The sequence below is a fragment of the Polyodon spathula genome, chromosome 6 (assembly GCF_017654505.1).
Source record: "Polyodon spathula isolate WHYD16114869_AA chromosome 6, ASM1765450v1, whole genome shotgun sequence".
NCBI classification, from domain to species: domain Eukaryota; kingdom Metazoa; phylum Chordata; class Actinopteri; order Acipenseriformes; family Polyodontidae; genus Polyodon; species Polyodon spathula.
This window is the reverse complement of record NC_054539.1, coordinates 51,718,718-51,731,742: the sequence shown is the minus strand read 5'-3', so window position 1 is coordinate 51,731,742 and position 13,025 is coordinate 51,718,718. Positions and strand designations below refer to the sequence as shown.

General features: G+C 36.6%; 1 protein-coding gene across 2 annotated transcripts in view; it reads right to left on the bottom strand.

The window, feature by feature from the left end:
• Positions 1–4,582: 4,582 nt before the first annotated feature.
• fam184ab (family with sequence similarity 184 member Ab) overlaps positions 4,583–13,025 on the bottom strand; it is a 78,790-nt gene continuing 70,347 nt past the window's right edge. The window contains exons 15-18 of one of the 2 annotated variants that reach the window (XM_041253101.1): positions 12,499–12,616; positions 11,425–11,529; positions 10,476–10,681; positions 4,583–4,971 (exon numbers count right to left, since the gene is read on the bottom strand). In XM_041253101.1, the coding sequence (XP_041109035.1) occupies positions 4,890–4,971; positions 10,476–10,681; positions 11,425–11,529; positions 12,499–12,616 (511 nt within the window). In that variant the 3' untranslated portion in view covers positions 4,583–4,889. The remainder of the gene's footprint in view (positions 4,972–10,475; positions 10,682–11,424; positions 11,530–12,498; positions 12,617–13,025) is intronic. The other variant, XM_041253102.1, reaches the window with a different exon arrangement.

The window sequence follows — 13,025 nt, the reverse complement described above, 5'->3', positions numbered from 1 at the left end:
ACACCAACGCTGTTTCATCTCTTCATAAACTCGAGTGGCTGCAATTTTTTTATTTAAAGCAAAGTATGTGGGAGTCTTTCAAAGTCATCTGGCAAATACGTAGGCATTTTATGGGTTGAAGTTGAAGCAAAATATCAGCATACAAAATAAACAGGCTAATGGGAAAACTTTAAAAATGTTGCCCCCCCCCCCCCCCCCCCCCCGCATTGAAAGTTTTGTACACAATTGTATACACTGTGTATACACTACGCCCCTGATTGTACTCATAATACTATAATTACGCATGCAGTGTATGGAAAAGGCAAATGATTTATACATTTAGATGATTTTAAAATGCATCTACATTTCAGTCTCAAAATACATTTCAAAATTACATGAGTTATCTGAGGCTAGATATAGTTTTTCAGAAAGTTGTCAGGCACATACAGATATCGTCCTTGTAGGGTGCGGTGATGCGAAAGTGTATTCATCATTTAGAAATGGAAGTATATGGGTTAAATCTGTGGAAGGATGACAATGTGCCTGAGCAGAGAGGTTACCTGTTAAGTGAACTCAAGCAGCCTAAGCATGAGCATTTTGTGTGTAGCAGGTTACCGAGCGAGTGCACCAGTTTCTGAGGGCAGTACTATATTAGCAGAACCCCCTAAGTTGAGGCCTAACAAGAAAGATGTCATGGTGGCCAGGTTGGTCAACTCCATGTGGGGAGATAGATGGGTCCCTGTTAAGGTCATAAATCCCTATGATAAGCCAGTGACGCTGAAAAGTAACTAAAAAATAACTAATGTGTTTTCCTGTGTAGAAGTGGAGAACCTGGAGGCAAACTCTGTCAATACAGCCAGTGAGGTCTTGGCAATGCAAAGTCAACAAGTATACAAGAATGTGACTGTTAGTAGCATTGCACTAGCTAGCGTCATCTAGCACAGAATCATGTGACAGTCTTCAGAAATTAGGATTAAGTGACATTGATGTTAACTCGTGTGAAGTGTCTCAGAACTGGAAGAGACAGCTAGTTGGATTTATACAGGAATATGAAGGGGTGTTTTCAAGACAAAAACTAGACTGCGGGGAAGCGAAGGGCTTTGTCCATCAGATCCACTTAACAGATAATCCTCCATTTAGGCTTCCATATCGCCATTTTCCTCCAAGGTATTATCAGAAGTTGAGAAATGTTATTACAGAAATGGATTAAAAAGAAATTATTCAAAAGTCTACTGCTAAGTGGGCATCCCCCCTTGTGCTGTGTTGATTTCCGTTTTCTGAATGTGAGGATTATTAAGGACGCGAACCCACTGCCAAACCAAGCAGATTGTTTAGCTGCCTTAAGGGATAATGCACTTTTTAGTACAATGGATTTAACTTCTGGGTTCTACAACATACCTATGAGTGAAGAGGATAGGAGATACACTGCGTTCACAACTCCATTGCTTTACGCGTCTCATGACCAACATTTTCGGGGATCAAAATGATCTGACCTTACTGTGTTATCAAAATGATCTGCTTGTCTGTGCATCCACAGAGGAGGCGGCCGAAGAGGCTTAAGATGGTTTTTGACAGGCTGAGTACTCATGGATTGAAATTGGCACCCAAGAGGTTCCTGTGGGCATGTCATTAACCAGAGGGGAATGTCAACTGACAAAGACAAAGTAGAGGCTATTACTGGCATGACAGAAGCTGACCTGATGGATCCCGACAGTGTCACACCATCTGAGCGAAAGATCAAATCTTTCCTTGATATGATAATGTGCTAGCAGCACTTCACTGAGAATTGTTCCAAGATCCCCAAGTCTCTTTTCTCTCTGACTGTCACTCCAAGACGAAAGAAAAATAACACGAGAGGTGCAAATGTGTTTTGGAAACTGAACCCCAAAAGATTGGGCACATGAACACCAGGATTTGTTTCAGAGGCTCAAACCTGCTCATCTAGATTTCCAACGTCCATTTATACTGTCCACAGATGCATCACTAGATGGCTTAGGAGCTGTACTGTCACATGTCACTGAGGGTGAGAGAAAAGCTTGGCCCATAGCATTTGCAAGTAAGGCCTTGACTCATGCCCAGAGTAAATACCCGGCACACCGACTGGTGTTTCTGTCCATTAAGTGGCCACAGCTTCACAGTATGGGCAGATAATACCCCCCTTACTTACATTCTAACCAAACCAAAACTAGATACTTGTGAGCAAAGGTGGGTTGCAAAATTAAAACTGAAATAAAATGTATAATTTCAGTATCCAGTACATACCTGCCACTAAGAATGTTTGAGTTTCACCAAAATTCTCGTTAAGTGTCTGCTGTAAAAAGCCATAAATACGACCTTAAGAGCACATATTGCACATTACCTAGTAATCCCTCAGTGCGTTGTTACTTCCACTGAGGGTAAGTTATGTTTTAGGCACTCTCTCTTTTAGTAATTTAATTATTGTAATAAAATGAATTTTTACAGAGTGAAGGAGCATTGTAGTTAATTATATAACATGTGTTAATGATTATTTCACAGTAAATCTTTATTTAGACTGTTATAACTTGCAAAAGTAAAACACAATATGTTTTTCTTTAGCGTCCCAGTTCGCAGTACCATCACTGTTGTATAAAACTAATTTTATTTAACATAATGAGCGAAGAAACACTGCTTATCTATACAGGGAGAGAGTGTCGGGAACAGTCTACATTTTCCAGTTAGTGCTAGTATTTCTGTTATACAGTGTGAGATAGCACCTCTTTTGGTAGTGTGGCTAGTCTGCTATCCTCATGCAGTCACTTAATTTCCGGGGTTTCCAGGTTGTAGACAGACTACTGAAATGTGCTTGTATTCAAAGTCCAAAACAAAGAAATAGGGAGACAGGCCCTTTAAATGCAAACAAAACACTGTACAAAATTCAAACAAAAACCTAGCTCTCTGTGAACTCTACCTTAACTTGGGTGATTTCACCCGTTTAGTCCCTTACTATAAAAGGAGTAGGGCTAATTCCTGCTCCCCTCTTTCTTAAACCAAAAAGCATATTTTTAGTTTTACCTTTGTATATCCAGTTTAAGTACCTCTATTCCCTGGTTTTCCTTTAGCAGTGTCTACAACCACACCCCAGACTAAGGCTATATATGTATGTTATTACACAAAATATATGTGATATTACTATAACTGCTGTAACAGTTTTGACTAATTACGCATACTAATTGTGCACTACAGCCTGTTACTTGTTATTTCCCACTGTGGCCTTGTGCCCCGCGTGAAGCCAGTGGCTAGAGTTGCTCCTTCCTAGGGATCCAGCAACATAAGTTGGCTGACCTTGTACTCTCCCCCTGGCTGCAATAGCTCCGGCTGGAGTTATTTATTTCTTGTTTTGACTTTGGCTAAAAATACGAGACGTTTAATATTATTGATGTACTTGTTTAAATTACTGTATTTGTTGAGAAATTTTTTTATCGTGTTTTCTGTTTTTTTTTTTTTACAGAGACTACACGCAGGCTACAGCACACACGCAGCAACAGCAGGTACCGACCCGGTTCCAACCCAGTACTTTACCCATAGCGACCCGCTGCTAAAGTCTCAAACTGACCCAGTACCATACTCGTACCGACCCGCTGCTAAAGCCAGTGACCCTGTACTGTCCTGGTTCCGACCTAGTACCATACTGTACCGACCCGGTGCTAAAGTCATCGAACCAGTACTAACCTGGTCCTACACAGTGCTAAAATCACCGAACCGATACCAAACCGGCTGGGTGCCAACCATGTTCCAAACTAGTACTGACCCGGTTAAATACATCAAACCAGTACTGAAACAATTTGATACCTTTCAGGTACCGATCCGGTTCAAGTCTGCTACCGACTGGTGCTCAATCACTGGTCCGGTGCCAAACCTATCCTGCTTAGGTCTTGACCTGCCCGGTCAATATCTATAAGCAGATTGAGACAGTAACTGAACAACTGTATACTGTACACTGTATTGCTTGCTTCTTCCATCATGCCTGGGTTTTATCCCTGTGAGACACGCAAGGCCAGTCTAACTATTGAGGACAAGCACGGCAGATACTCTTTCTGCCTGCGGCCAGAGCACACAAGGAGGTACTAGCTAATTGTAGCTTCTGCAAATTTTGTGCACCTTTCCCCAAGCGCACACATGAGAAGTTGTTATCCCACAGGTCTACGGAGTGCTCTGTAAAATTTTATAAGTGTCCTGGCTTACAGAAGGTCAAACAAGGCAGTTCACCTTCGATGATGAGCCTACCATTTCTCTCCAGATTTTCTTTTTGAAATCCAGTCTTCCTGGGATCACCCGGCAACAGCTCCTGCTGTTTCCTGGTCAATGGACGCCCTATATATGGTACATGATGCTGAGAAGCTGGGCCTGGCCCGATTGCCTTGGTCCAGGCGCCTTATTTAGTGCTCCTGTCCAAAGACACTACCTGCCCCAACAAGCAGTGCCGGGTCTCTGAGGTGATCCTCAAGCGCACCTATTAAACAGCAATTAACTCAACATGATTGGACAAATCTCACAATTATAATTTATTTGCATACACAAGTATTATATAAATATAATATTATATAAATATTTTAAAATTAATGAGACACTGTTATAACCGTGTTCAGACAACCATACAAACAACTGAGTTCTACCAAAATGTATTATGCAGCTGTAACAAACTTTCAGTACTGTGCCATTCTAAAATAAGGTACAGATAAAACACAATATCATTAGACAATATATAGCAGCATATGCACAACTTCAGAAATTGCATAAAAGTCAAACAGATTTATTGTCACTGTACAAACAAGTAATCCATTCACAGTGAATTAATAAACATAATACAGTGTATATATCAGTACAGATGTTTATCTTGACATGCTCTTCCAAAGTCCTACACATCAGAGTCCAAAAGCCCATGCGGAGTATCAGAAAGTGAAGTATCTGGCAAACCATTCTTGACGCTGTGGGTCTGGTGAGTCAACTGGCGGGTCTTCTGCCTCAGGAGGGCTAGACAAATGAAAAGTACAGCAGTCAAATCCACAAGGAGAGTAGGAATAGCAAGACAGTTTAATGTCTTATAATAAATGGTTAGAAAATCCTAAATTGTATTAAGGACCATTTTCTCTACCCTTAAAATTGTTCAGCTGAGCATTTTATTTCTGATAAGCTTTCTCCACACCACCAGTATTCTTTATGTTCTGCACAAAGACATGCTAAACTGTGATCATAATGTAATGGTTTTGTGAACAAACTGATTTCAGTGGTTTTTGGTGGTGACCTTTATCATTATTCAAGTATTTTAACAAATATTCATTACAGTTATTGTACTGCAGTTCATTTGTGAGGCAATTGGCAGAATGTGCCAGCTACAACCTGAAAACAGTTGGCAGTTCAGAATGTCAATCTCCCCCCTCCCTACCCTACTGGCTGCAGCAGGTAACAACCCACTTTGTTTAATCTTTCTTTGTTTATCTTTCTTGCCCTTGGTATGAGTTCTGAGCAGTTGAATTCATAATGGCCTGTTATTCCTCCTAGTACAATTACACAAGGAAAATCAATAACCTACATCTTTTGCCTGTCATTGGACTAATTAGTAATGCTCGAGAATTCAAATCTGTTTTTTATTTGAAATTCCCACCTCTGCTGGTCATGCAGTGCTTGTTAAACCAGCCTTTTACATGTTGAGCCTCACTACATGTAATACATACACAAATAAATAACAACACTGTATTGCTTAAGTTTTATCTTTCTTGAAGTTTCAGCACCTCAAATGAATTACAAGTTGGTGCTGCCTAATCAGGATACAGATAATCAGGATTTCTGCATAAAAGTGATGCAACGCTAGGATAGGGTTCTTCTCAATGATATGTCGTTTAATTAGGATGTCACTTTGTTTAATTGGGATACAGTATTTTCAAATGATGAACGGAGATCGCTTTTCAGAGCAAGATAGGTTTGTGTAATGCAGGGCAGTGGGTATGTAATTACATTGTGACTTGTGAAGGTACTGTGTTCCCTGTGGTTCTTTAGGCTGCTGTTGCAAAGAATGGCATCAAAGTGGCGCCAGCTGTACTACAGTCAAGAACCAGTGCAATAGAATATGGTACCTCTAGTGTAATGATATGTCTTTATAAAATGTGTCATTTTAATTAATACTGTGGTTTATTATGTCCTTGTTGTGTCATTTTGCTCTGCTACCCAGTGCTTGAATGTACACAATTATGTTTTCTAATTCTAGGTTGCCTTCACTTCAAATTACATTCTCTTACATTTTTAAGATATAAGGTTAACTACTGTTGTCAAAAATAATTATTTCATCACAATTCTCTCCCCTCCCCCATTCCCTCAAACACACAAAAATATAAACCTTGGTTCATTAGATTTTAAATCCCAGTAGGGTGTAGAATTTAAAACCATATCATTAGTCAGCCTTTATATTGGATAATCTTTTTCAAGAATAAAAGACCATATTCACTTGTGGCTATATTTAGTACAATACCCATTTAAGAAGTGGTACAATATTTATTTTGATAAAGTTATCATGTTATTGACAAGTTAATCAAATAAATTAAATAAATATTGATGCATGTGCACTTACTAAATTTTTATTCCAGGTGCTTTCTCATGGCTTAAAATAAACTGACTTGTGCCCTAAGCCATTATAGAAATGCAGAGGTAATATATAGAAGTTATATGTAGGTTAAACTGCAGTTTAATTTTAACAGTACACTGGTTAAACACGTGTCAGTGCTCTGGGAGCCTTACATTTAATTAGAGTCAAATTGGAGAAGGGGTTATAACAAGGTTGAACGTTTTTTTTTTAATAATGTGATCAAATTTCTTGAAATGACTTGGGTAAAAAGGATGGGTGTAAATGCCTGTATTTTTCCCAGCACCCCCGAAAAGATGCCATTATTTTAGTAAGCAAAGTTTGACCATTTAACTGTTAGAAGGGCAAAAGTACTTTTTGGAGAACTGTGCCCCAATACAATCCAAACAAAAAGAGCTACAATCCAAACATGTATTCTATTGTTTTGCATAAAGAAAAAAGTTTTATTTGGATCAAATCGGCCAAAATGGCATTTTTTTGTAATTTAGTATGCTAGCTTTATAGTTCATGTCATGGAAACATTCAGACTTTATTTTCATCATTTTTTTTTGGAAACAAAATACAGGCATTCATGACATCCACACTTTGTTGAGGTTACGGATCCGTTAAAGTGTTGTGATCATGACAGGCGCAGAATTTTTATTTTAAATTAAACGGTACAATTAAGCATGTACAGGCAGCTCAGACCTTTCCCTTCATCTTGTCTGTTGCAGTATTTTATGTGTGTTTGTTTGCTGAACCAAAACAAATACATCTTCCAGTTCAGAACAAATCTATTGCTAAGGAAAGTTTCTAGAAGTTGGCTCCAGGACATTAACCTTTCAAGCTATGCTGCTGTTCACCAACCCGCCTCATTAGAAATGTAAATGTATGTACTGTATGTTCTGTCACAGCAAATGCAACCAATTAGCTTTGAATCATAGTAAACACAGGAGTGATCATAGTTATAACTAGTAAGTTTCTGATAGATTTTCTTAATGTATCACTATTAGTACAGCACTTTCGTTTTCATCCTCTCTATCTTTATCCAGATCTGAGACTCATTTCACTTCTAAACACCAGGCCTTGGGAGGATCATCCCTGCAATTTAAAAAGACATGTTCAAACTTTTTATAGACTGTCTTGAAAACAAATATGATCCTGAAGTAAATGCAAATATCATCTTTGGTAGTATTATTGGATTTTCACATGCAAAGTGATGGGTTTATCAAAGTTTAGGCCTAAATCTGTCAGTTCGAGCTATCCTGTCCACTGATTAAAACTGAAATAAGCATGTCCAATACACCTTGTGGAAAGATTTGGTTATTTTACTAATGGTGTGATTTTTAAAAAAGGCAAAGAACTGTGGGTTGCTATGTTTTATAAAACCTGATTTAGACCATATTTCTAATATTGAAAGGGTCATATGAAAAAGCTCTTGGTTGCCACTTTAGACCCCTTTAAAACACTAAAGTGAATTAGATTTTGAACATTATTATAGGTACTTTAGTTTTCATTGTGAAACCATCATGTACAGTAAGGTTCTTTATTTTGATGATGGTACTTTGTTATGATTGATGGTTTAAAGAGAACCTGTCCACTGGTAGGTTCAACTTCAAATCTGCTGAGGTATCTTTGCATTCTTTATCAGTGAACCAGCAGATCCTTTGGTTGTTTTGCAGATATCTATGATATATTTTTTTTTTTTTTTTTTTTTATTTGTTCTGGCTGTAACTTTATTTACATTCAGTTCCTGTTTCTCATCTGAATTAAACAGTCTCTGAAAAGACTAGACATTTCAACTAGAAACAATGAGAAAAACCTCTAGTAAAAAAAATGTGTCATAGAATCATGTTTAATTTAGAATTACAATCTATTCTACTGTTGAGTGTTTTTTTTTTTAATGGATGTGCATATAATGTACACATTTATTCTCACTTAGGACTTCAGTGTTCTTAAAAATGTAAATGTTAAAGTTTTGTGGTTATTGGTGGGTTAACATAATCCCTTTGAGTAGCATTGCATAGTTTCTATTACTGTAATTATGTTCTCTAAATTATGATAGATATCCCAAAAATAAACCAATTCAGTGCTCTTCAATTTAATCATTCCCAAATGAACGTTAAACTTACACTGTAACAGCATAACTTTGATGCTATGGTAATAGTGAATCTGTTATAGAAACAAAGATGCTAGGTCACCTTGCACTGGGCTTTCAGAGTAATGCAGTTTGTGATGGATTGATAAGAGTCCCATGACAATGAGGAGGCAGCACCAAAGTAATCTATTTCATTGATTCATTAAGACAAGAAATTGTGCAACATAGTATGTAGAACAGCAGGGAGTGATGTCCTGTTTTGAGACTGTGAGTATTAATGCATATATTGTTAGTATCATATTCCAGAATAAGTCAGGAATAATCCAAAATGCACATGCATTGCATAAAAAAAATAATAAAAAAAAAATAAGTAAAACAAACAAACAAAAAAATAAAGTCTTATAAAACATAAAACCTTATAAAACATAGCCTTGTAAAACATAAAGCCTTATAAAGTTTTGGGGTTTATTGGTTAAGACAAAAAACAAAACCTCACTGTACAAAATTTTATTTACAGTACGATAATGCATGACATTCTTTAAATGAAATAAGACATTTAAAGAATAACAAAACACCAATGTAACGGGAATACAACAAAAAATATTTAAAAAATTTAAATATATATATATATATATATATATATATATATATATATATATATATATATATATATATATATATATATATAAACATCAGAGAAAACTGCTCTTTCAACGTCAAGTGCAGTGTACTATATGTATTTTTAAAATAGTTTTAAAATGTTACCCAATATCACAGCTCCTCCAGCAAATTAGTTCTTAGATAGAGTTTTTTTCTTTAATAATTGAATACACTTTGACACAAATTTATCAAATGTTTATTTGTTGCATTTAAAAGAAAAAGTCAATGTCTTTGCTGGTGTTTTTGTAAGATTCTATTTGCCTACATGGAATAAAACAATGACAACACGTAGTGTTTTACATACATGTTAGTTTGACCTTTTCAAAACATGCCTCATGTATGTAACATGTATGTTTAGACAAACAGAAAAAATATACATGTCTAAAAAAAAAAGGCAAAACAAAAAAATCATTATCCCTTTTTCTAATCTGAAACTTCATAACATTCAACCCTGATACATAAAGTTTTCTGTTTTAACAACATGTGTGATAAATAGCTACAATTCAAATTAACTTTATTAACAGTGCACTTACCTATAGTAACTGTGTAATAATGTAGATGGGGTAGTTACAATACTACTACTACTACTACTACTACTACTACTACTACTACTACTACTACTAATAATAATAATAATAATAATAATAATAATAATAGGAATGAGTAATGCATGAATCTGAAACAAAAGCTTATGTCATACCAATGGTTTTAAAGAATGTGTAATTAAAAAGGTTTGCATCATGCTGTGAAATGCAAGACAAAGACTGCTAAACCTAAAATTACTTTCATAAATCTGTAAGCTTTATGCCACTACCCTATGGGATGCAAAGAAGTGACACATATCAAAGCTTATAAAGTTATTACTTATGTTGTACATCACAGACAGGGTCATTACAGACAGCACTATAACAAAGAGCAATGGGAAAAAAAATAAACAAAATCAACACATAAAACTGACGAGCAAGGTATACATTCTGTCAATACAGACTTCTGCTTAGACCTCAGGAAAGGGCTAGTGCAACTTTACTAGTAAACTACTGTATGAGGTGCATATATCAGTGATTTATTAGCTATATTTCAGTGCCAGATAAAATTGATTTCAGGGAAAGAACATGACAAATTATTTTCATCATTTTTTAAAGTTAATGACGAGGTGTGGCTCACCTCAGAAATTTCTTGGGCTCTTTCGGTGGTGTTGGTTGGGGTAGAGGTTTGCTACTGTTGAACTCAAGGTCGTGAATAGGGGAGTTGGGAATAGGTTCTAGGCGGGTAGGCTGAGGGGGCCCATGCCCCGTTCCCGCTGGTTCCAGGGCACTGAGATTTGGAGCACTGATGAATCTGTTTGCTGATTTGTCATTCTTTTTCTTTTGCTACATAAAAGAAAAAAAAAGGATTTGGACAACTAATATCACTAAATCCTTAATTGCCCTTAACTACTTCTACTATATGATAAATAAATAAATATTGCATTGCATTACCAAATAATCCTTCTTAAAATAAACACTACTGATGGCTTGGAAATCAAAGTAGATTTAAACACTTGAATGGGTAAAACAAAACAAAAACACAATACAGAGATAACATTGAACAAATGTTCAAAAAGCTCAGATTACAAAACTTGAGGTAAACAGTAACATCATGTGCATGCAAAGTGATCCATTCCACTTTTTCACAGTTGCTGCATTTACATTGGAATGGGACACACATTTTCCTCTTGATACATTAGGGATCCTTAAAATTCCCTGATGCACTAATTGTTTACAGGTACTCAGGTTAATGGTGTTTTCCCAGATCACTATTAAGCTAATTAGCTTTAATGCTTGCTCTAAACTCTGTACTTGGGATGTGGAGGTAATTAATGCTTGTAATGCTCTATTTGAAATCATGTTGATGCATGTGGAATCTGTATGCTCTTTTTGAAATTCTGAAAATCCCATATTAAATAGAGAATATAAAGCATCAGATCGAGTTGACAAATGCACACCAAACAGTTTAAATTGTAGTTGTCCAAATATTCCAAATTATGGTAACCATGCCTCATATCTTATTCAGTGGCTTTTAGGCTCCTTATTGCTTTACCTAGGGTCCTTTTGTTGAATACTGTTTTACTTACCTTTACCAGTGGGTTAATAACACCGACATTAGGGCTTGCATTAAACACTTTGTTAAAGTTAGTCTCCCTGTTCACCAGCTCCAGTTGATAAAACTTCTTATCATCCTGTTCACAACAAAATGTTGAAATTCAGTCAGTTACTAAACTGAAGAGATGGAATGAAAACAGCCTGATAAACAAGTAGCGTGAAGGGGAAATGCAAGAGCTCTGTTCAGTAGAGCTGGAGTTCACCTTTGTGAGAAAGGGTCAGCCGTCAGGCTGCTTGTGGTTTGTGTGTACACATCCTTATAAGGGTAATAAACAGGTTTGGGAGTTCTATTAAAAGCTTAAATATATAATTAAGTGTTATATAAATGGTATACATGTATAATAACTAACAATGACAAACACCAATGGCACTTGAAACATATTTATTTATAGGGGAGGTGTCTGACATCCCCGTACACTTCCAGCAAGTGAGAACAGCTAATTATTTTTCTTGATCTCATTAGCACGTATTTTGATTAACGAGCTCCCCTTATGAAGGAAGTGATGTACGCGACAATTAAGCTTTTTCTGAGAAATGTGTTCATTAACGACCTCATTGACTCAATTTCAAAGCATTATCAGATTGATTTTTCTGTTTGAAAATCACTTTCTACTAACGCTGTCGTTACTATACCACGAGTATGATACAATAACACTGATGTTTGCAAATCCCCCCGAGTGTTTAAATTAAAGAGTGACAAGAAGACTTCTGCACCTACAGTACAGCTGAAAATACCCTGAGTGTAATGTAGACAAGTTGGATTGTCGACAGCTTACGGTTTCTAATGAATTAGTAGTGCACAGAATGGTAAAATCTAGAACGCTATTGAATACATGCTTTGATGCTCAATAGGTTCTTCCTGGTTACCCAATTATTGGTTACCAAAATGTCTGGAATTCTATTTTATATGAATTCATTCATTTTATTTAAACTGAACATGACCATGTAACAATGTGGCTTTAAGGGGCTTAAAAACATAAACATAAGCAAAACCATCTCCAGTACTCATGCATTATTTCAGAATAGCACCAGAGGAAAACACTCACGATAAGCTTCTTAACAAGTGACTCCCTCTCAGTCACCATGTCCTTCAACTCTGCAATAAACTGCAGATCCTCAGGTCGGCTCTCTCTGTTTCTGAACTTTTCTTCTGCACCCTCTAACCTGCAGAGGTAATACACAATCAGAATCATGCATTCAATAAGCTTTCGGGGGGAAAAAAAGCAACACTCAATTTAATGGGAACAGATTTCGGGGGAAAAATGGGTGGATCAATTACTGCCTTAAGACTTCCTCTCTCAGTTATCCTTTTAAGATCTAATTGTTTGCCTTTTAAATTTCCCACAGTTTTAGAATTTTAGAGCTTAAGAATGAATATCATTGTTTTTCTGATGCACTTAAAAACAGCCTGTTTTACACCTGCTTAACGCCAAGTCAGGCAGTGATGTGTGATGTGATGCTTTATACACTCCTGCACCATGCACAAGCAAATTTAAATACATAAACAGAAGCAGGTCTCCATTCAGACGTTCTGCCACCATAAAGGGTCACATTCCAAGACATCTTAATAGTC